The sequence below is a fragment of the Pseudophryne corroboree genome, chromosome 8 (assembly GCF_028390025.1).
Source record: "Pseudophryne corroboree isolate aPseCor3 chromosome 8, aPseCor3.hap2, whole genome shotgun sequence".
NCBI lineage: Eukaryota > Metazoa > Chordata > Amphibia > Anura > Myobatrachidae > Pseudophryne > Pseudophryne corroboree.
In genome coordinates, this window is record NC_086451.1 from 202,782,475 (window position 1) to 202,803,742 (window position 21,268).

The 21,268-nt window shown below is 44.4% G+C and overlaps 1 protein-coding gene across 1 annotated transcript in view; it reads left to right on the forward strand.

Moving 5' to 3' along the window:
• The window catches only part of LOC134947613 (uncharacterized), a 47,232-nt gene that overhangs the window by 11,661 nt on the left and 14,303 nt on the right, over positions 1-21,268 (forward strand). Inside the window, exons 5-9 of the mRNA XM_063935613.1 lie at positions 1,049-1,153; positions 2,385-2,494; positions 3,607-3,798; positions 4,271-4,433; positions 15,021-15,186. Of these exons, the coding sequence (XP_063791683.1) occupies positions 1,049-1,153; positions 2,385-2,494; positions 3,607-3,798; positions 4,271-4,433; positions 15,021-15,186 (736 nt within the window). The remainder of the gene's footprint in view (positions 1-1,048; positions 1,154-2,384; positions 2,495-3,606; positions 3,799-4,270; positions 4,434-15,020; positions 15,187-21,268) is intronic.

Below are 21,268 nucleotides of genomic sequence, written 5' to 3' on the forward strand. Positions count from 1 at the left end.
GGGCATGACTACAGGGGGCAAACTACATGGGGGCTAAGCTACAGGGGGCATTACTACTGGGGGCTAAACTACAGGGGGCATTACCACTGGGGGATAAACTACAAGGGGGGCTAAACTGGGAGGGACAAACAAGGGGGACGAACTACATGAGGGCTAAACTACAGGGGCTAAACTACTGGGGGCATTACCTTTGGGAGGCTAAACTAAAGGGGGGATAAACTACTGGGGTCATAACTGCAGGGGCATTACCACTGGGGGCATAACTACTGGGGCTAAATGACTGGGGCATTACTAAAGGTGACATTACTACTGGGGGGCAATACTATACAGGGGCATTACCATTAAGGGCAATACTAATGGGGGCACTACTAATGAGGGCATTGTAAAGGGGGCACTTCATAAGGGGCATTACTCCTGGGACATAAGGGGCACTACTACTGGGGGCATTGCATAAGGGGCACCACTACTATGGGCTCTATATAAGGGGCACTACCACTGTAGGTACTACCAGTACAGTGGACATTGCATAAGGAGCACTACTACTGTGGGCATTGTATAAGGGGCACTACTGCTGTGGGTATTATGTGTATTACTACTACTACTGTGGGCATTATGTGTATTAGGGGTGCTTCTACTGTGGGCATTATTACTATTGTGTGACCATGCCCCTTTTTGAGACCACGCTTCCTTGCATGGGCACCGGGGGGAGGGTGGGTGAGTTCCACCACCTCTCTAGGACCACTTTAAGCACTGATTACAGCTATATTACTGTTTCTCTTGTGATCATGATGTTGGGGAAGGGTCTTTGCCGCATATCATGTCATGAAACCCCCATCCCGCCTACTTCATTAGGAAGGAGAGGCAGGTGGGATCCGAGAATGTTTCCTGCTCTCCCAAGAATCGAGTAGAGTACGCAAATATAATATGAATAATATTAATGAATAGGTTCTCTGTGACAAGCAACTTGTGTTTCAATGTTAATGGCTATCATATGACCCTGTCTCTATAAATAGTCAAATCTGAAGGTTTTATTTTTCCCTTTATCCAGCTTCTTATGCTAATACAGTCCTGATTCTTCTAACCCTTATGATGGAGGCCGTGGTTGTCAGTTTCCTTCTCTTCACATTGGAAAGACTTCCTCTTGAGCTTGAAAGTAAGTGTTGAGTGTTTCCTTGGACTAATATAATTGTTAACATTTGAAAATAAATTCCAAAACGTTGCAGGTAAGCAGATTATGCAGAGTGTGGTGCAATCATGTAGTTCCCAACCATACAAGCTTCAGCAGAACTGTTTCAAGATTTCTTCAGATGGTGTAAACTACTTTAAGCCTATGGAGGCATATTCACAAGACTGAGATCTTCCGATGCCTCTTCTGCAGCCTCAGTCCAGCAGCAGAGACTGACTCTGTGAACAGGAGGGGTCATTAGAAAAAAACAAAGTAGGGGGATATGCTTTGGGAAGATATCTATATGGGGAGACAAATTTTCTTTTGGGGGGAGATTTTTTTTATACCCACGCACAAATTTTGCAGTTTCGTCCCGGTATATTGTCAGGTCGACATGGGTCGCTGTGCGGTGTTAAAGGGGCTATGGACGAATTCCCAGTTCGCCTGACCCGGTAATTCAATCCGGGTTATAAGAAGGGTTATTCCTGGGTAATTTTCTGGTCAGGCACAGTGTGAACGGGTTACCCGGGTCGATGCGACCCGGTACCCATTCACTGCATAGGGAGATGATGCCATCCCCAGCACCGCCTCCACACCCGTCCCCTATGCCGGCTCACCCGCCCCCATTGCCGGCTCAGGATTGCAGTGTGTAGGGTCTAATTTCGGGTCCCACCCGGGAAGGACCCGTTTCAAATTCCAGGGTGGGACCCAGCATTGCAATCTGAAAGCGGTATTAGTCTCAAGTAAATAGGGAGGTCTGTAAGTGGCCCTCCATACACTACAATCTCCATCATCACATGTTCTTTGATTGTAGTGTTAATCTCATATGTTGGCATATTAAATGTTGTATCTTTATAAACTTTTATTTACAAAACCAACAGAATAACAGCAGATAATGAAAAGCGCATTGGAATGCAGAATATGTTACATTGTATTGGGCCGTCAGTTTTGAAGAAAGAAGGACAATTCCAGGGACCAAAAAAAAACTCTTTATAATCTGGAATTTAGGGACAGTTGCGCTGCATGCTGTATTGAGACCAGATGTATGAGGACACATCTGTTTCATGCGCTTGTTTAGTTTCCATGGTATCAGGGTTCCATTGCCATGTGACTTGTCTCTGGTATTTGTCTGTGTGTGAAACTCATAACGGAGCCTTAAATGCTTTGATGTTAATATACAAAATGAATGACCTTACCTATTCATTTCCCCCTCCTGTAGTAACGGTGCTGTCCATCTTTAGCATTATTTGTCTCTACGGGTTACTGGCATCGCTGACAAACTGTTTGTTCAACAAAGAGCTAATCCCACTGGGACCTTCAGTGTTCAAGGTAAAGTAATAAATATATAACATTACTAATACAGCTAAAAATGGTCTAAAATCTAAAATGAATTATCTAAATCTTCACTGTATACGGCAATCCATGATTATATAATAACTCTTAAGCTTTGTGGAGCTACAAGTACCAGCAACCCTTGTCAGCGTACAGTAGCTGGAGGAGCCACATATTAGTTGCTGGTGCTGTACAGTAAATGAGGCTTATACAGGAGTGGATCTCGCCGCGGGCAGGATTTTTGCCCGGGGCGCCGCATCCTGAAGGGCGCTGCCGCCGCTGCGCCGCCTTAATCCCTAGCTCCCACATGCTGGCGTCAGGCACACTGCACGGCATTGTGGGAGCGGCTGCAGATGCTAGAGGTTCTAATTGACCTCTAGCGTCTGTGTGGCACTGTGGGAGAGACGTCATCACGTCTCTCCCATAGATCCAAGGAGCGGCAGCAGAGACAGCAGCAGCGGTTGGAAAGCAGGAGCGGGGCTGATGAGTATTGTTTTTTATATTATTATTATTATTATTATATTTTTGTAAGCGCCGCTACTAGGGGCATAACTACAGAGGCACAGCTACAGGGGGCACAACTCTACTGGGGGCACAGCTACAGGGGTCAAAACTCTACAGGGGGGCACAGCTACAGGGGGCAAAACTCTACAGGGGGCACAGCTAAAGGGGGCAAAACTACAGGGGGGCACAACTCTACTGGGGGTACAGCTACAGGGGGCAAAACTACAGCGGGCACAACTCTGCTGGGAGTACAGCTACAGGGGTAAAAACTCTACAGGGGGCACAACTACGGGAGCACAACTGTACTGGGGGCACAACTACAGGGGGCATAACTGTGGCCGTGCCCCTTTCCTATGAAGCCACGCTCCTATTTTTGAAGCGCACCTATGGCGCGCACTAAGCCTGTTTTGCCATGAGCGGCACGAGGTCTAGAACCGGCCCTGGGCTTATACCACAGATATTTTCAATGTGCAGTTGTCACAACACGGTCAATGCACTTGTCACATGCAGTGTATATAAGAAACAGTACACATATACTGACTCTTCAGTTTTATCTGATCAGACATTATCATCATAAGTGTAATTTGTGATCACTTTAACCACAGAAAGTGGAGCTAGAGAAGGAAGAAGTACCCAGCTCATGTCTCCTTCCTGAGTCTCGTCGTACAAGCGGATTGAGAACGATAGCGACAATACTGGAGAGTGGAGGTGTGTGTGGAATTCCCACAGACACAGTCTATGCACTGGCTGCTTCCTGCAAACACCCCGAAGCCATCAGTAGGATTTACACTATAAAGGTGAGACTAACATTTTCTATGCTATATTTATATGGGTCACCCAGGAATTGGAAAATGTCACCATGGTAATCAGAGCTGTGACAGGTGCCCATTTTCCACATGACCCAGTATATTCAGGCTACACCTCTGATACAAAACATTTTTCCTACACTTTGCAATTTTACAGTAATTCCCATAATATGTGTAATAACTGTAAAGTACATTTTACCTGCCAGTGTACAGTACTGTAGGCAGGGAGATTACCTACACACTGTTAGCATGGGAAAGCAAGGAATATAACAGATAAACGCTAAGATTTTGGTCAGCTCTTTTATTGTAGAAGATAAATGGAACATATTAAGGAAGATTATATGAAATGCCTATATATATTTATATATATATATTGTTGTTACTGTTTGTTGCAGTTATTAATCTGTATTGATTTGTACAAGAAGTTAGTAGAAATGTTATTATGTCTCCCCTTGTGCTGCAGGAACGTCCTTCAGAGAAACCCATCTGCATCTGTATTTCTAACTTGGAGCAGCTGCGGGTGTTAAATCCTCCATTCAGTCCTCTCTTGTGGCGGTTCATGGACTCAGTCTATCCTGGAGGGATAAGCTGCATTGTGAAGAAGGGGGAATGGCTAAAAAGATTAGGTAAGTCATGTATGTAGTACACTGCTATACTGCTACATATGCATAGAAAGCATACTTAGTATAATCCAATATAATGTCCAGGGAGTGGGACACATTGCTGCAGGTAGGTGCATCTAATAAGCACATGGTACAGGACAGGAGGGCATCATGACACAAGTATTATTTTCAAGTCTGTCATGAGAAAAGTCAGAATCCTGTACTATAGGAGTGAGACCAAGCATTGAAGGTCATGATAATGCCCCATTGGGAACATAAGGCTACCTCTGCTTACACTGAAAGTGGCATGGTGAATGCCTCTTGGCAGTGCCAGGTCCCTTTCTGTGCCCACATGCAGGCTCAGATACTTTGTACCTGTCCTGACCCACATTGGGACCCCTGATTATCTTATATTTCAAGAATAAGAAGAGATGGTGAGAATTACATCCAATCTGAAATAATCGCATTTGTATTTACACATATTTGAAGTGTAAAGATGTATCAAGAATTTGAGAAGCTACATAAGGGGTTTTTCTACAGATGGAAGAAAGCATTATGTCCCCTACAGACTTGGCGATCCGCCGCTGAGCTGCCCGACGGCAGATAGGGCCGACAGGCGACCCGGCGGCGGGGGGGGAGGAGTGAAGTTTCTTCACTCCCCCCATCACCTGGCTCCATAGCACTGCACGCTAATATGGACGAGATTAGCCAGCATGCATAAGTAACGGGGCACCAGCGATGAACATGCGCGGGGCTGTGTATCGTTCATCGTTGGTGTCTACACACTGCACGATATTCATTCATTAATGAACGAGAACATTCATATCGTGCAGTGTTATCTACCGGTGTGTAGGGCCCTTTAGAACATTGAACATACATTAAATCTGGAGGGTAGTAGGATTCAGAGTACTTTGAAGTAGTTGATAAAGCTAAATATTTATCTTATATATTACCCTTTAAGAGGTCTAAGAACACTGTACGCTATCTACGTAAGAAGTACCGTAAGGGTACGCAAGTTGCGTAACGATCGCTCAACCGTAGTCGAGACGCTCAAGCGTCACGTTCGCTTACGGCCCAGAGATCACAGGCAGGCACGCTATTGCAGACGCTTATAACGTTAAACCTTTATATCTATACCTTTAACAACGAAATATACAGTAAACCTTAGTGTGGTGATAGAGTGTAAATGCAACCTGGTGTAACCTGATTAACTACAAAGCTGCTTGGGCGTCACCGACGCTCAGGGAATACTTAACACTATAAGAAATACACAGATACCTGGGCTTAGGGTCCAAAACCTATTGTATGTATTATGACTATTATACTTGCAAAAGAATCACATTACAAAGCATACACTACAATATAACATAGACTAACTAACCAAATAACTACACAGGAAATACCATACAATACAATACAATACAATCAAGGGAAAATAAGGGAAAAAAGAGAGGAGAGAGAGATGGCTTACAATAACATCAAGACAATATGATTGCGGAGAAAACTTACGCACAAGGGGAAACGATCGCAAGCGCCTCTGGACATCCAGCTCCCGATTATCAGCAATGAGAACCGTTTGAAGAGAAGTGGGTCCTGGATGCCACAGGCTTGTCTTATTTATGCTCCACACACAATACAATTCAATGGTCCCTACAATCTCATTGTTCATTGGACACAGGAATTCGGCTTCGCATTATAACAAAAGGTCATAGGTTGATTCATACAGGTGGGCTGTGACTGTTTCCAACTGTTCAGGTGGGTGGGATACTGGGTTTCCCGCCGCATGACTAAGTAAGAACAAATAATAGTAAATGGACATAAACTTCTTATGTCCATAACTATTCGCACGAGCGACTAATCCGCTCCAAACCAACACCGGAATATTGCTATTTAAATACTCTTCCGATGGGTACCAAACACCACTGTATGACCCCTGTTAGACCCTTCGTACCATACAAAGAGGGATCTCTCTGTTCAGGAACATGCTATGTTAACTAAACTTTCAGAATCTATCAAAGGGACCATGATCTACAAAATACATTATTAGTGAAAATATGTAACGAATGAGTCGCACGCTACGATTACATAAACTCTACCGTAAATACGCATACCGTGCGCCTGCGGGTGCCCGCGACTGTGAGTATGCGCACACACGGGAGAGCGTACGCATGCGCAGCGCGGACCAGTATGAGGTGCAAATATGGCAGTGTGCATAGAGATATTTTTCTGACTTTGACAGTCCACCCTTTGGCAGTCAATAATAACTGCCACCTTCTAAAACATTTCAAAAGGAGAAAAATATATGTCAGGGGTTAATTCATTTCCATGGTTGGGTAAGGGAAGAGAGAGAGGAGTAGGTGTGAAGAGGGTATGACCTAGTGAGATAGTAGAAGCATGTGTGTATGAGTCCATGTTTGGGGGGGTCATGTATCATCGTGCCGTACGTGTTGTAAATCAAGCTTCGAGGTATTGCGAAGTATACATGTGAATTCCTTCTTATCCCGTGGTACGGGTCTGTGGATGGGCTGTCAAACTTTACCGAGCTCTTTTCGGCTTTGGTTGTAACAAAATGGGGGAGCACATTTTAGTTGATGATACATGAATGGGGGAGATATGTGACTGCTGATATCTGTGCCTGTATTCCCTATCGACTATGTGTGTCATTACCTGAGGGTTGTAGAGATGAAGATAAAGAACACTTATGGAAAATGCAGTGGTATTCTATGTCAGGTTAATGTACATCTGTCGGTTGAAGTTTTGTTCGGTATCAGTTGAAAGTCGTCTTCTTTGCGCTGTTTTGCCCATTAGGTGCGAGCAAAAAGCTTTGTCAATGCCATTAGATTTACAAAAAAAAATGTTGGGCTAGCGTAAGTTTAAGAATTCTAGGGAAACTGGGGATCCATGGCAAAGTTCATCAAATGTCCGTATCTACAGTGGTCAAAACTTCTTCTTTAATCCCTCTGTTGTCTGTATATCGGCTCATCAAATTCCTCGTCCAAGTGGGTCTTTTTACCTTGGAGGAAACGGAAAAACAGGTGAAAGAAACGGACCGTAGAAATCGCATTTTCATCACATCATTGTTTCTACATTTGGGTCATAAATCAAGTCCAGGTTAATTACAGTTTCCTCACTCCTTAAACTCATTACCCTAGTACGATGATTGCACTTCATTAAAGCCTGACCGCATCTAAATATCAATCCAATCGATATGACAACACCTAAGATACATAGGAGAAACTTCCCAACATCCATTATGACTCCTTGAGCCCAGTCTCCTAAACCAGAGAACCAATTTCGCGGGTTCAACCATGACACCCAACCAGTCAGCTCATTACCTACAGCAGCAAGAGTGAGATTGTGTTTTCGGCGAAATTCCCACTTCAATTGGAGAATATCGTCCATCTTTTGGTCTATGACCTCGACCGGATCCTCGGTGCTATTCGTGATATACGTGCAACACTTCACGCCATACTGTGTTGCCAATGTAACACAATATCCGCCTGTCACTGCTGTGAGGTAATTAAGAACCATTCTATGCTGCACCAGTTCTGTTTTATAAGCTTGAAGTTCCCTTCCAGTATATCTAAACGTGTCATCATACAATTCAGTGATATTATCTAACAAATTTGCGAGCGCCGATATGTATTTATAATTCAGCACTCCTCTAGCGGTGCAGGTGAAATCTAACGCGGTTAAGAATTGAATCCCGGTGGATTCACTTATCAGATCAGAGGCCGGATGCTCTGTCTTCTCTATCAGGTGCCTTTTAACAACGTGCTCGTAATGGGTGTGAGTATAAGGAGCTTGGGCACCACGGTGTATGTCTTTCATTTTGTCATGTGACACAGTCATTACTTCAGGCAATACTTTTCCAATATAACACAATCCGTCAGAGTTTGGGGCAAGCCACTTGTACGCCTTTCTCCCGCATATGAAATATGCATCATCGGGGAGAACATATGGGACGGAGTAGGACATAACCATATTACACACCTTCCATGTGAAATCTCCTAACCCTAATTCTTCCATCTGCTTAGTACACGTATCAGGTTGTACGATATGTGCACAGTATCCTGGTGATACTTCTCCAACTCTCGTAATTCTATTTCCTAAGGTGTCCCTATACCGGAAAGATTTTCCTCTACTGGCTATGTGGCGTACAAGCTCTGTATCTGTAGGCATTCTATCTGCTCTATGCGAAAAGGTCATGGTTTGGTTGCTCCATGACACTTCCCAATTTCCCGGCTTTCGGGGATTGGAGATGTTGAAACATAATAGGGACCTATCCACATGGTATTGGTGGAGCTTCAAACTAGGAGGGCTGGAGATATTAAACCTCCGGTCCACCGGTCTCCCACCATTTAACTCAAGTACCTCCCCTATCGTTAAAGGAAATGGTACTAGCCCTGATTTGCTATGACCCTGAGGTACTTGAGAGCATACCCAACAATCTGTTTTGTTTAACACACTACCCACTAAGGAGTGATAGTCACTCAATGGATGCCGGTCCATATGGATATTAAAACTGGATTGGCATTTCTTAATGCACCCGTCCTCAATGACATTGTTACAGAGCCTACAGATACAGTTTTCTTCAGCCAACAATCCTTAAAAGAAAAATGTTTACAGATAACATGGCTGCTGGATCGTTTCCGGTACTCGCCTTTGCTTGGTGATTGGGTTGCTCTTGGAAAACTACGCCTCCATCTTTATCATCAGAACCCATTCCAGAACCTCTCTCGACCTCCATGGTACTCTCACCGAAACAGACTGCTCTGGTCAACATCAGGGTCAACATGAAAATCCATATCACAGTCTCTTGGGGCAAGTCCATCTTACAGGAGGAGAAAAGAAGAAATTTGTGAAGGGGGTATAAGAAAACAGTTTGTGGGGGAGAGAACTTGTTACGATAATAAGTTCTCTCGTCTTGTTGTTCTTCTTGTTCTGCTGTCCTCTCAAAAGGTGCTGTCTCTTCAGTCTTCCAAATGAACATTCTGGTGATGCAATATTCCTTCCTAACCGACGATCTTTCTGTAAGGAGCGAAAATCTGGCATTACCATTGGTCCAACTGAGGGGTGACATACCATCTTTAAACCATGAAAACATGAGTGAGAAGAGAGAGAGAGAGTCAAAAAAACAAAAGAGAGGGAGAACGCTTCATGTTCATAACTCAACAACAAACAATAGGAAACGAGAAACGAAGCATTTTTATCAAACATTTTTCAACATTAAGAAAACATTGTTAGCATTATCAGGCTGTCATATCTACGTGTCTAATGGTCTCCTTGAACAGTCCCTCCCCACCAGCACCTGCATTACTCCACTGTTTGTATCTGGCCAGAAATACATTGTGGCGGATAGGTCATGCTGGGGTTTGGTAGACTTCTGCAAGGACCAAGTGGATATGCAATGTGTGAATTCTTACCAATATTCGTCAGAGATGGGGATAGAGAGAGAGAGAAAAACATTTTTCTTCACAAATACATTTACAACGTTTCACCTGGTCATTCCTGTGTCTTTAGTGAATGACCTCCCAATTTATTAACCGTTACCTCAGGCTTACCATCAGTCCTAATAATCACCTTTCCTGACTATATCTCATGGGTGTGGGCCAAAATTCTTCCTGTCTGATCTCTGATTATAATGGTGTGTGTTATAATTTTGCTCATTTCTTGGTCTAGGGGGTCTGACTTTATGTGGGTTATTACAGTTGCTGGCATAATGCCCTTCTCTTCTACAATGATAACAAATCCTTGGCTTTCTCCATGTGCTAGGGGCCTGGGATTCCGGTCGACTTGATGCATCCTCTAGTGCTTGGATGTTCAGTGCCATCAACCGCTCTCCCTGCGCTTCCCTGGTTCTTTGGATATTTCGGTCATGCTCGAAAGCGGACTCTCTTAATGCCGCCACCGAGATACCTCTCCAATGTGGTATGGAAGTTTGTACCCTAATTTTTAGTGTGTCTTTTAAGTTGTTCATTAATACGGACACAGCTACCTCTCTGTGGTGTACATTAGTTTCAATGTCATCTATACCAGTGTACCTAGCCATATCCTGCAGAGCCCGGTGAAAATACTCTGATGCGGATTCACCTTCTTTTTGTTTTATTGTAAAGATTTTATTCCACTTTACTACTGTAGGAAAATATTCTTTCAACTGTAGATTGATTCTTTTTACATTATCTTGGTTATACTCGTTTGTTAGTGGCACTTCCTCATCTAGCTTACAATCAGCGATAAATTTCAATGAATCAACATCGGGGGGTAAACATGCCCTCAAAACTGTCCTCCAATCTTTGTTATTTGGCTCTGCAGTGTGTCCTAGCACTCTAATGTATCTTTGACAAGCAACTAAGTCTTTCCTGGGATCAGGAAATTCAGACAGAATTGTTCTTAATTCTGTTCGGGAAAAAGGGCAGTACATGGCGATGTTCCTGACGGGGGTGACTCCTGAAGAGTCAGTTTTCCCATTTGGTACTGCAATTACCCTGACAGGATTAAGTCCAGTAACGTCATTCTGAATTGATTCTACAATATGAGGTACATTTGTTTGTGCGTAATGTATAATACCATACGTACCTGTGGACACGACCTCACCTGACCCTCCGTTAGGGGGTTTGATTACAGTCTTTACCGATTTGGTCGTGTCCACCTGGATGTCTTGTGTGATGGCTGCTGGAAAAGGTGCCGACATCGTTCTGGGCTCGCTTTCTTGTTGGTGTTCCTGAGGAAAGTTTAACATGGGGTGCGACTTGCATGGGTTAATAGTTGTACATTCAACAGTATTACAATTAGCATTGTTACATTTATTACACTTATTCTTATCATCTATACTACAGTTGCTAAGAGCGTTTTTATTGTTCACCCTTGTGCTTTTCTCCGCAACCACAATCCCCTCCATTGCCATGTCTCTCCTCTCAAGATGAAAGTTAGGTATGTAAGTTACATTTCTTTGCATTTCACCTTCCTGTTGCCATAACTGTAAACAATCATAATGCTTGATTCGTCTCTTTGCTGATTTAATGAGACATATCCTTCTCCTTAAATTATGCAACACCTCTGAGTTAAAACTACCTATCCCGGGAAATGGTGCCTTATCCCCCGCAGTCATTCGTGTCCATTCATCACAAAAGGTCTCAGTGTGGGGACCATATTTCCCCCACATTACTAACCGAGCAGACCCTCGGGGTCTGCAAGCCTCTGGAGTCTGAATCCTGACTGCCGACCGTCTCTGTGTTGTGCACTTGGCTGCCATTGTGGACCTCTTTAACACAGAAAAACTTCCTAAAATGCACCAAACACAGAAATTCGTTGGAAATCCTTAAAGCTCTTCCACTGAACTTCTTCTGCTCCGGGTATCTCCGATCCGCCTTCTAGCAGACACGTGTAGCCGTTGCAGGCCCTATCTCTAGAGATTTTCCTGAGAAAATTCCCTTCCTTTTTCTTTACACAAATCACGCTTGCATGTGCTCCCTACAACACGTATGAGGGCAAGATTTACGCATGGATATACGACCTCATATCACGTTGCGTTATTGGTCACACATACAACCGTGCGGTCCAATCGTACCACTTATAGACACTTGTTGCCCATAAATGGTAGGATCATTGGAGTCTCCCTACTGTGCTCCAAAACAGCCAGAGCGTAACACAACGAAAACTTTATCACACTCTGTTGCACGTTTTCACTTCAGGCCGTGCTCATAGATCACACAGATCACAAAGTCCACAAAGCGGGATTTAATACCGTTTTATCACATAGACCACAAAGTCCACAAAGCGGGATTCAATACACTCATACCGTTTTCAACCCACTATCATTCTTATAGTTTTCTGATCAGAAAAATCATTTCCCGTAGTCTGATAGCTCTCCCCAGAGGTATTACAGTAAAGTAAGGTATTTAAACTAAGTTTTGGAAAGCTGAAATCAATTTGTGCTATTTATCTCTTTGCGTTATTTACCATGTTGCTCTACTTATCGCCTGTTGTTTGAGTTACGTGGGCGTACCCAGACGCTCCGTTGCGTAATATACGCTGCGTGCGTCGGCCTTTGGATTGCGTACGCAAGTCTTTGTTAGAGACACGTGTACGCAAAGCAAAGATCCACCGTAACACAATTTATACTTTTATCAATGTAGATGATCCTTGATCATCTACCACACACCACACTGACTTCGCCTTATCTCCCAGGCAAAAACTGTGTGTTTGTCTACACTTTAACTATATTACCTCTATTCTTAAACTATGAAATAACGGCAAATCTCTTTTAGCACGTTTATCAACTATAAACCTGGCAAACAGGAGAGTGATATACGAAAATACACAAATGGAAAAGAAATGCAGATATATATGTGTGCGTGCGTGTGTACGCAAGACAGAAAAATAAACAGTTTTAAAAGACACTAGCGATTTGCTCTGACCTCCGGTTCCCGGATTCCTTCAGCACCCTTTACCTAAGCGAAGCAGACGCTTATCCCGTCAGCACTACGAGGGATACAACCTCCCGCCCTTTGCTGATGGATAATGTCTGCTGATATTACCTAGTGCAGATATGTGAAGGACTGGACGGCCCCCAATTGATAAAGCTAAATATTTATCTTATATATTACCCTTTAAGAGGTCTAAGAACACTGTACGCTATCTACGTAAGAAGTACCGTAAGGGTACGCAAGTTGCGTAACGATCGCTCAACCGTAGTCGAGACGCTCAAGCGTCACGTTCGCTTACGGCCCAGAGATCACAGGCAGGCACGCTATTGCAGACGCTTATAACGTTAAACCTTTATATCTATACCTTTAACAACGAAATATACAGTAAACCTTAGTGTGGTGATAGAGTGTAAATGCAACCTGGTGTAACCTGATTAACTACAAAGCTGCTTGGGCGTCACCGACGCTCAGGGAATACTTAACACTATAAGAAATACACAGATACCTGGGCTTAGGGTCCAAAACCTATTGTATGTATTATGACTATTATACTTGCAAAAGAATCACATTACAAAGCATACACTACAATATAACATAGACTAACTAACCAAATAACTACACAGGAAATACCATACAATACAATACAATACAATACAATCAAGGGAAAATAAGGGAAAAAAGAGAGGAGAGAGAGATGGCTTACAATAACATCAAGACAATATGATTGCGGAGAAAACTTACGCACAAGGGGAAACGATCGCAAGCGCCTCTGGACATCCAGCTCCCGATTATCAGCAATGAGAACCGTTTGAAGAGAAGTGGGTCCTGGATGCCACAGGCTTGTCTTATTTATGCTCCACACACAATACAATTCAATGGTCCCTACAATCTCATTGTTCATTGGACACAGGAATTCGGCTTCGCATTATAACAAAAGGTCATAGGTTGATTCATACAGGTGGGCTGTGACTGTTTCCAACTGTTCAGGTGGGTGGGATACTGGGTTTCCCGCCGCATGACTAAGTAAGAACAAATAATAGTAAATGGACATAAACTTCTTATGTCCATAACTATTCGCACGAGCGACTAATCCGCTCCAAACCAACACCGGAATATTGCTATTTAAATACTCTTCCGATGGGTACCAAACACCACTGTATGACCCCTGTTAGACCCTTCGTACCATACAAAGAGGGATCTCTCTGTTCAGGAACATGCTATGTTAACTAAACTTTCAGAATCTATCAAAGGGACCATGATCTACAAAATACATTATTAGTGAAAATATGTAACGAATGAGTCGCACGCTACGATTACATAAACTCTACCGTAAATACGCATACCGTGCGCCTGCGGGTGCCCGCGACTGTGAGTATGCGCACACACGGGAGAGCGTACGCATGCGCAGCGCGGACCAGTATGAGGTGCAAATATGGCAGTGTGCATAGAGATATTTTTCTGACTTTGACATAGTAGATAGAGAATTAATATCTTCCCAAAAACCTGGGGGCATTTGAGTACGGTGCAGACCTAATCTGCCCAGGAAAGGCGGCTGCTATAAGCGAAGTATTTGGCTACAGGAGGCTAAAAGACCGCTGGGCAAGAGTAATTGCATGAGCTTCACCCAGAACTATCGGATAGCCTATAGCACACTGTAGTCCACATAACAGTAATACACACAAAAAATGAGCAATTGGCCCACATGCAGTATAATATAGGCACATATAGGAATTCATTTATAGATGAAAGAAGTAAGATCATGATTATGAGCCAGTGACCTCGTAGTCTGGGACTGTATCACTTATTCTAGTCTCATCTCTTTTCCAGATTCTCGATTTTGTTTATCTCCATCCTTCCGTCCATCCCATTACTATGCATTTATCCTATTAAGCCTATTTCTTCCCTATTTACATTAATAAATTAATCTGATGTTTTGCATTTAGTTACAAATCCTTAAGATGCTGGTTGTCACATCCTGTGAGAGCAGAGACAGAATACAGATTATCAATGTAATGTAACATTGATATCTCACATTAATACCGAGATGAGGTTGATGGTAGAAGTTTTGCTAATGTAGTCAGTAACTGGAATGGAACAATCCTTACACATGACGTCTGTGCTTTATACTAGGTGAATGGTAGAACCTTAACAGTGCCGTTACCACAGTTTCTGTGTGTTCTAGGTGTGGGGCCTGCCTATGATTATGTTGGAACCCAAGACTCCATTATGATCAGAGTTCCTGATCACTCTGTCACAGCCCATCTTACTGACGTGACAGGACCTTTAGCAATCACCTCAGCCAATCCAAGTGGAGAAAGCGATAGTACTCACCATGACCACGTGATAACGTAAGTGATGTACATTGTTTGTTTCCAACTGAGCAATAGCAAAATTAAACATATTACTACTAATAATAATAATAATAATAATAATAATAATTATAAAATCATGAATCTACTTTGCAACTACCTGCACTTGCTCAGACCTGCTCTTTCTAATAATAGCCTCCTGTTACATTTTCTTACATATTGTAATGTTTAGTTTCCTTCAATGACACAGTTTTTACTTACTACCAGTCATCATCTTGGTCACTGGCTATAACCCCATCTCCACACAGCATTCTCCAGAGCTGACTTATTTTGACCTAAGTACTGCTCCATAATCAGCCATGATGTTTTGGGTCTATTTGTTGTATTTATCAAGTTATAATATTTGAAAGTGATTGAAACCCCCAAAAAATGTTAAACATGTTTTTTTTGGGAGCATTTCACAAAATCAATATATTGTAACAGGAGTCTTGCTAGAATGCACTCTGCTACAAAAATACCTTTTATTCAGGTAGCTCAAAACAAAGATATACATAGAACAAACATCACTGTCTTTAGTATAAACTACCAGGGAGGTTAGGCTCTGCCTCACTCCCTCTTACTACTAAATAAGGAACCCTTCAGGTCCTGGCATCCTGACACTAGTGGCCCAGCCCTCCGGATCCCACTGTCCCTAGCAGGCCTATCACCTGGACACTAACTGCCTTCAGGAGCCCTGACTCATGGGAGAGACTCTGCTTTAAACCCAGCACCCAGGTGTTTGCTGATGTAGCAGCTTCTTGGGCTAAGAAGCCTATAAGACCTGGTCTGGGCCAAATGGATGGGAACCTGGTCCATCCACACTTCCCATCCACCCCCAGGACCCTGTGTGTAGCTTACAGGTGGCAAAGTACCTCTCCTGCCACATAACCTTTCCCTTAGCTTTTCGTGGCTCAGAAAAGCGGCATGTGACATTGGCAAGGTTTCACCTTTGCCAATTATTTTGGGCTGACAAATCTTTTGGACATAACTTGGGCCCATACACGTGGGTCCCAAGTTCCTCTCCCAAGTACATGTCCGAGGCCCTTTTAACTGGCCTTGGAATCTATTTCCATTAAAGGTTGGTGGCACCAACTCCACTGTGCCACCTTCCCTTTCCCTCCACTTTGGCATAGTGGTCATTTTATTGGACAACTTCTCGTTGCCCACTAAACTTCCCCTCCTCTTCACCTTTCCACCTTTAGGGATGTTTCCCTTATCGGGCTCGGATTTACTGGCTACTGAGGAAGTCGCTTCATTCTTGTCTGGGTGTTTGTGACACCTGACCTTAACCAACTCTGGACTGGGGAAGGTTTTTAAGTTCAGTTTGGGTCTAGTAGTCACCCCGGCCCTCACTGGTCTTGGCCTAAATGGACCAATCCACCTTTTATGGCCCAGCTCTTGGCACCGGTAACACTTACTCTCTGCCCTGACTTTAATTGTTCTGAGGTCATGTTCCAACTTTGCCCCCACCCTTTCCCTCAGAGTGAGGCATTGGTCCCGAGTCTCAGAAAGTTCTTTCATTTGTTGAACTTTTAGTACTTCCTTCAGTCTTTCCAGCTTTGGTAACATTTTCTTCATTAACGTGACTGCTTCATCCTCCGATCTCCCATCTTTGACCCTAGTCACTGTCTCCTGCTGTTCTATGACCGGCACATAACCCATTTTGAGTATCTTGTCCAGGTCTCTTATTCGACTCCGTAGTTTAGGAATCTCCTTCACTACTTCTTTTAGCTGGCTATTATTTAGGGCCAGCTTTTGGAACTCTCCCCTCAAGTTTTCCAGCTCTCGTGTCTCATGTAGAGAACTCTCCCTGGGTAGAGCAACCTCAGAAATGGGATTCTGCACCGATTCCTCTGAGACAGGTTCTTGCTCCTTACTTAGTGTGTCCTTTATGAACTGTCCCAGTTGAGCAATTGGATCTTGAGACTCCTGTGGTGGATCATGCCGGGGCGCAACAACCCCAAGATCGAAATCTTGCACATTATCGTCCACATACACGAGTGGAACTCCTTCAGAAGCAGGTTCCCGGATGACTTCAGAAGTAGACTCCTGTATTGCCACTAGCTTAGCCATGACTAGCTCATGTGGGCGAGACACCGCCAAAGGTACGGTCTTTGTCTTTGATTCATCAGAGAAAGTCTCACATGTGCACTGGATGTCCAGATCCTGGGTTTCCAAGACCTCAACAGAAGCAATCTCCAGCTCAGATAAGACTTCCTGCTCTAAGATGGGCTCTTGAGTAGTCATCAAATTGCCATCTGTCCAGGTAGATTCCTGGGGTTCATCATTCTGCCACAGATCCAGCATATTAGAGGATTCTTGTTTTGGAGGTGGATGATCACTTGACATCAAGTAAACCTCTCACAGCTCCATTACCACTTCCTCCTCACTCCCTGTCAACTGAGGAGCAGCCGGGCATCCCACATCCCCATCTCGTGTCTCCATAAACACATCTTCTGTGAGCCCCTGTGGCTGCCATGCTTCATCTTGAACAGGTTCTACTGAACTCAGGGCTTTGTTCCACTCTTCACCTAAGCTACTACGACATTCTTTTTCCGGAGAATGAGGTGGTGCTGCTTCGGAGGAACTTCTCACTACTGTCCTAGGGGTTAACAACAAAACACTGCCATCTGATGTAGCTCTCTCTTGCTGCTTAAAAAAGTCCTGTGGATTTTCTGTGTGCTGCGCAATAATGGCTGCAGCTTCCTCCATGCTCTGGAACGGCAATACCAACTGAATGGACATTAGTGCCTGTAAATGCTCTACCTCTGAAGAAGGGCCCTCATTTCCACTTTCCAGGAAGATGGCCTTACTAGTGGCATAGCAGGGAGCCTTCCGGGGCTAAGGCACTGGCAGCTCTGGCTCAACTTTCCTGTTCCTTCTGGCTGGAACAGGGAATCCAGTATAGCTGGGTTCCAATACAGTATGGTACCATTCTTCCGCAGCCTGCACCACCGTTGGCATAATTTCCCCCTAAGATGGCATCTCCACTTCGGCTGATAATGTCTTTGACCCAACCTTCGGCATAACGTCTTCAGCAATTGGTGTAGCTACGCCTATGTCTGAACTGAAACTAGGCATAGCCAATGGTTTTAGCTTAAAAACCTCCTTCTGAAGCTCCGCCAAGTCTTGCGACAGAACCTTATTGGCTAGCACCAAACTCCCATATCGTGTCTGGTCACAGGAGATTTCCTCTAATCATCCTTGGCTATGTACTACAAAGTTTTCAGATCTGGGTTTAGCCTTTGCCAAGGTTTTCTGCAACTCTGACACCTGGCCTGTGAGCTTGGCAATCTCTTCTCTACTCCTTCCCAATTTGGCCAGAGAGTCAGTCAAAAGAGATTCCTTCTCCTCCAGATTTTGTGTAAAGGTGTTCACCAGGGCCGTAACTACGTGTGTGCCAGGTGTGCCTGGCACACAGCGCAGTTGTCCTGAGGGCGCAACGGCCAGCGGCATGTAATGAGTCAAATTGACTCATTACATGCCGCCTCTGCTGTGTGCCGTGCGCCGCGCTGGAGAGGAGAGAGCAGCGCCGGGCAGTGGAGAAGGAGGTTGGAGGGAGGGAGACTGGAGCCGCAGCACCGCTATGTAATTGGTAGTAGCGCTGCTGCAGCAGCCCCCTCTCCTTCTGTATTGGCTGCCCGGCACTACTGTGAATGCTGGGATGCGGTTCCTCCATCCCAGCATTCACTGCGGCGCCGGGCAGCCTATATGGAAGGAGAGGGGACTGCTGCAGCGGCGCTACTACCAATTACATAGCGCTGCTGCGGCTCCAGTCCCCCTCCCTCCTCCTCCTTCTACCGTGCCTGCACCGAGGGAGCTGCCAGCAAGAGGAGCCTGACTGCCAGCGGGGAGATGGTAAGTATCTCTCTCTCTCTCTCTCTCTCTCTCTCTCTCTTTCTTTCCCTATTCTTTCTTCCCCAATGTGTAAAAAGGGGGACATTGTCTGCCGTAATGTGTAAATAGGGGGATTGGCTGCCGCAATGTGTAAGAAGGGGGACACTGTCTGCAGTAATGTGTAAAAAGGGGGACTGGCTGCGCAATGTGTAAAAAGGGTGGCGCTGTCTGCCGTAATGTGTTAAAAAGGGACGCTGTCTGCCGTAATATGTAAAAAGGGGGACTGGCTACCGCAATGTGTAAAAAGGGGGACGTTGTCTGCTGTAATGTGTAAAAAGGGGACGCTGTCTGCCGTAATGTGTAAAAAGGGGACGCTGTCTGCCGTAATGTGTAAAAAGGGGGACGCTGTCTGCCGTACTGTGTAAAAAAGGGGACGCTGTCTGCCGTAATGTGTAAAAAGGGGACGCTGTCTGCTGTAATGTGTAAAAAAGGGGGACACCTTCTGCCGTAATGTGTAAAAAGGGGGACTGGCTGCCGCAATGTGTAAAAAGGGAGCATGTCTGCCGTAATGTGTAAAAAGGGGGACTGGCTGCTGCAATGTGTAAAAAGGCGGACGCTGTCTGCATTAATGTGTAAAAAGGGGGACTGGCTACCGCAATGTGTAAAAAGGGGGACGATGTCTGCCGTAATGTGTAAAAAGGGGGACTGGCTGCTGCAATGTGTAAAAAGGGGGACGCTGTCTACCGTAATGTGTAAAAAAGGGACGCTGTCTGCCGTAATGTGTAAAAAGGGGGACGCTGTCTGCCGTGATGTGTAAAAAGGGGGACTGGCTGCCGCAATGTGTAAAAAGGAGGACACTGTCTGCCGTAATGTGTAAAAAGGGGGACGCTGTCTGCTGTAATGTGTAAAAAAGGGACGCTGTCTGCCGTGATGTGTAAAAAGGGGGACGCTGTCTGCCGTACTGTGTAAAAATGGGATGCTTTCTGCCGTAATGTGTAAAAAGGGGACGCTGTCTGCTGTAATGTGTAAAAAAGGGGGACGCTGTCTGCCGTAATGTGTAAAAAAGGGGACGCTGTCTGCCGTAATGTGTAAAAAGGGGACGCTGTCTGCCGTAATGTGTAAAAAAGGGGGTCGCTGTCTGCCGTAATGTGTAAAATAAGGGGACGCTGTCTGCTGTAATGTGTAAAAAGGGGGACGATGTCTGCCGTAATGTGTAAAAAGGGGGACTGTCTGCTGTAATGTGTAAAAGGGGCTCTACCTGGTGTAGTGGCGCTACTGTGCAGCATAATTTGAATAATGGAGACTACTGTGCACTGTAGTATGAATTGGTATTATTTTGTGGCCACGCCCCTTCCCAATGAAGCCACGCCCCTATATATTTTTTGCAAACCTACGGCTCGCACTGCCCCTATCTTGCATGTGTGTGTGTGTGTGTGTGTGTGGGGGGGGGGCACCAATGCCGTTTCTTGCACACAGCACTAAAATGTCTAGTTACGGCACTTGTGTTCACCTGCTCTTGAAGAAAATCACATTTTTCCTTAAGCTCTTCTAGCTCCTGGTCCTTTCATTGGACATTGCTTTCAAGGTCACTTATCGTGTGACACCAAAAAAAGGTTCCATGATAAAATCTTCCCCAAGATCTGGATTACTCTCCAAAAATCTCTCCACTTCCCTCTCCAACTGTGGAGCTTTAATAGGGTCACATAAGTTCCTGAACTGAAGTGTTAGAGCTGTCACCCCTTTTGTTTTTGTAGCATGAATTCTCTTTTTGTTATCCATTTGAAGAGACACTTCAGAATATGCTGTATATCTGAAAATCTTTATTCACCGTTACCTTTGAAAACTGTAAGTGAAAGGGTAAATAAAAAGTCCTTTTTTCTTTTTAGCACAGATTAAGCTTTTAGCAAAGCACTGAAATGTAGCATGTACATAGTGGTCCCAAATACCTTACACTGGTAGTGCAAATAAATAATTTCTCCCTTCAGGCTCTTAAAACTAGAACTCAGGGATTGCTGGGACACATAGTGCCACAAAATTTCTCTATTTAAGTAGAACCACATTTATAAAAGGTTTCAACTTTGCTTGATTGGTCTTAAAGAGCTAATTAACAGGGACACCAGACTCCCATTACCAGATTTTGCAGGCACAGGTAAAAATAAGCTTGGAAAATAAATTCAGTCATAAATTATCAGCTGCTTGCAACCCCTTAGAGTAAATCAGCACAGCTACTTTCAATGAATGGTGC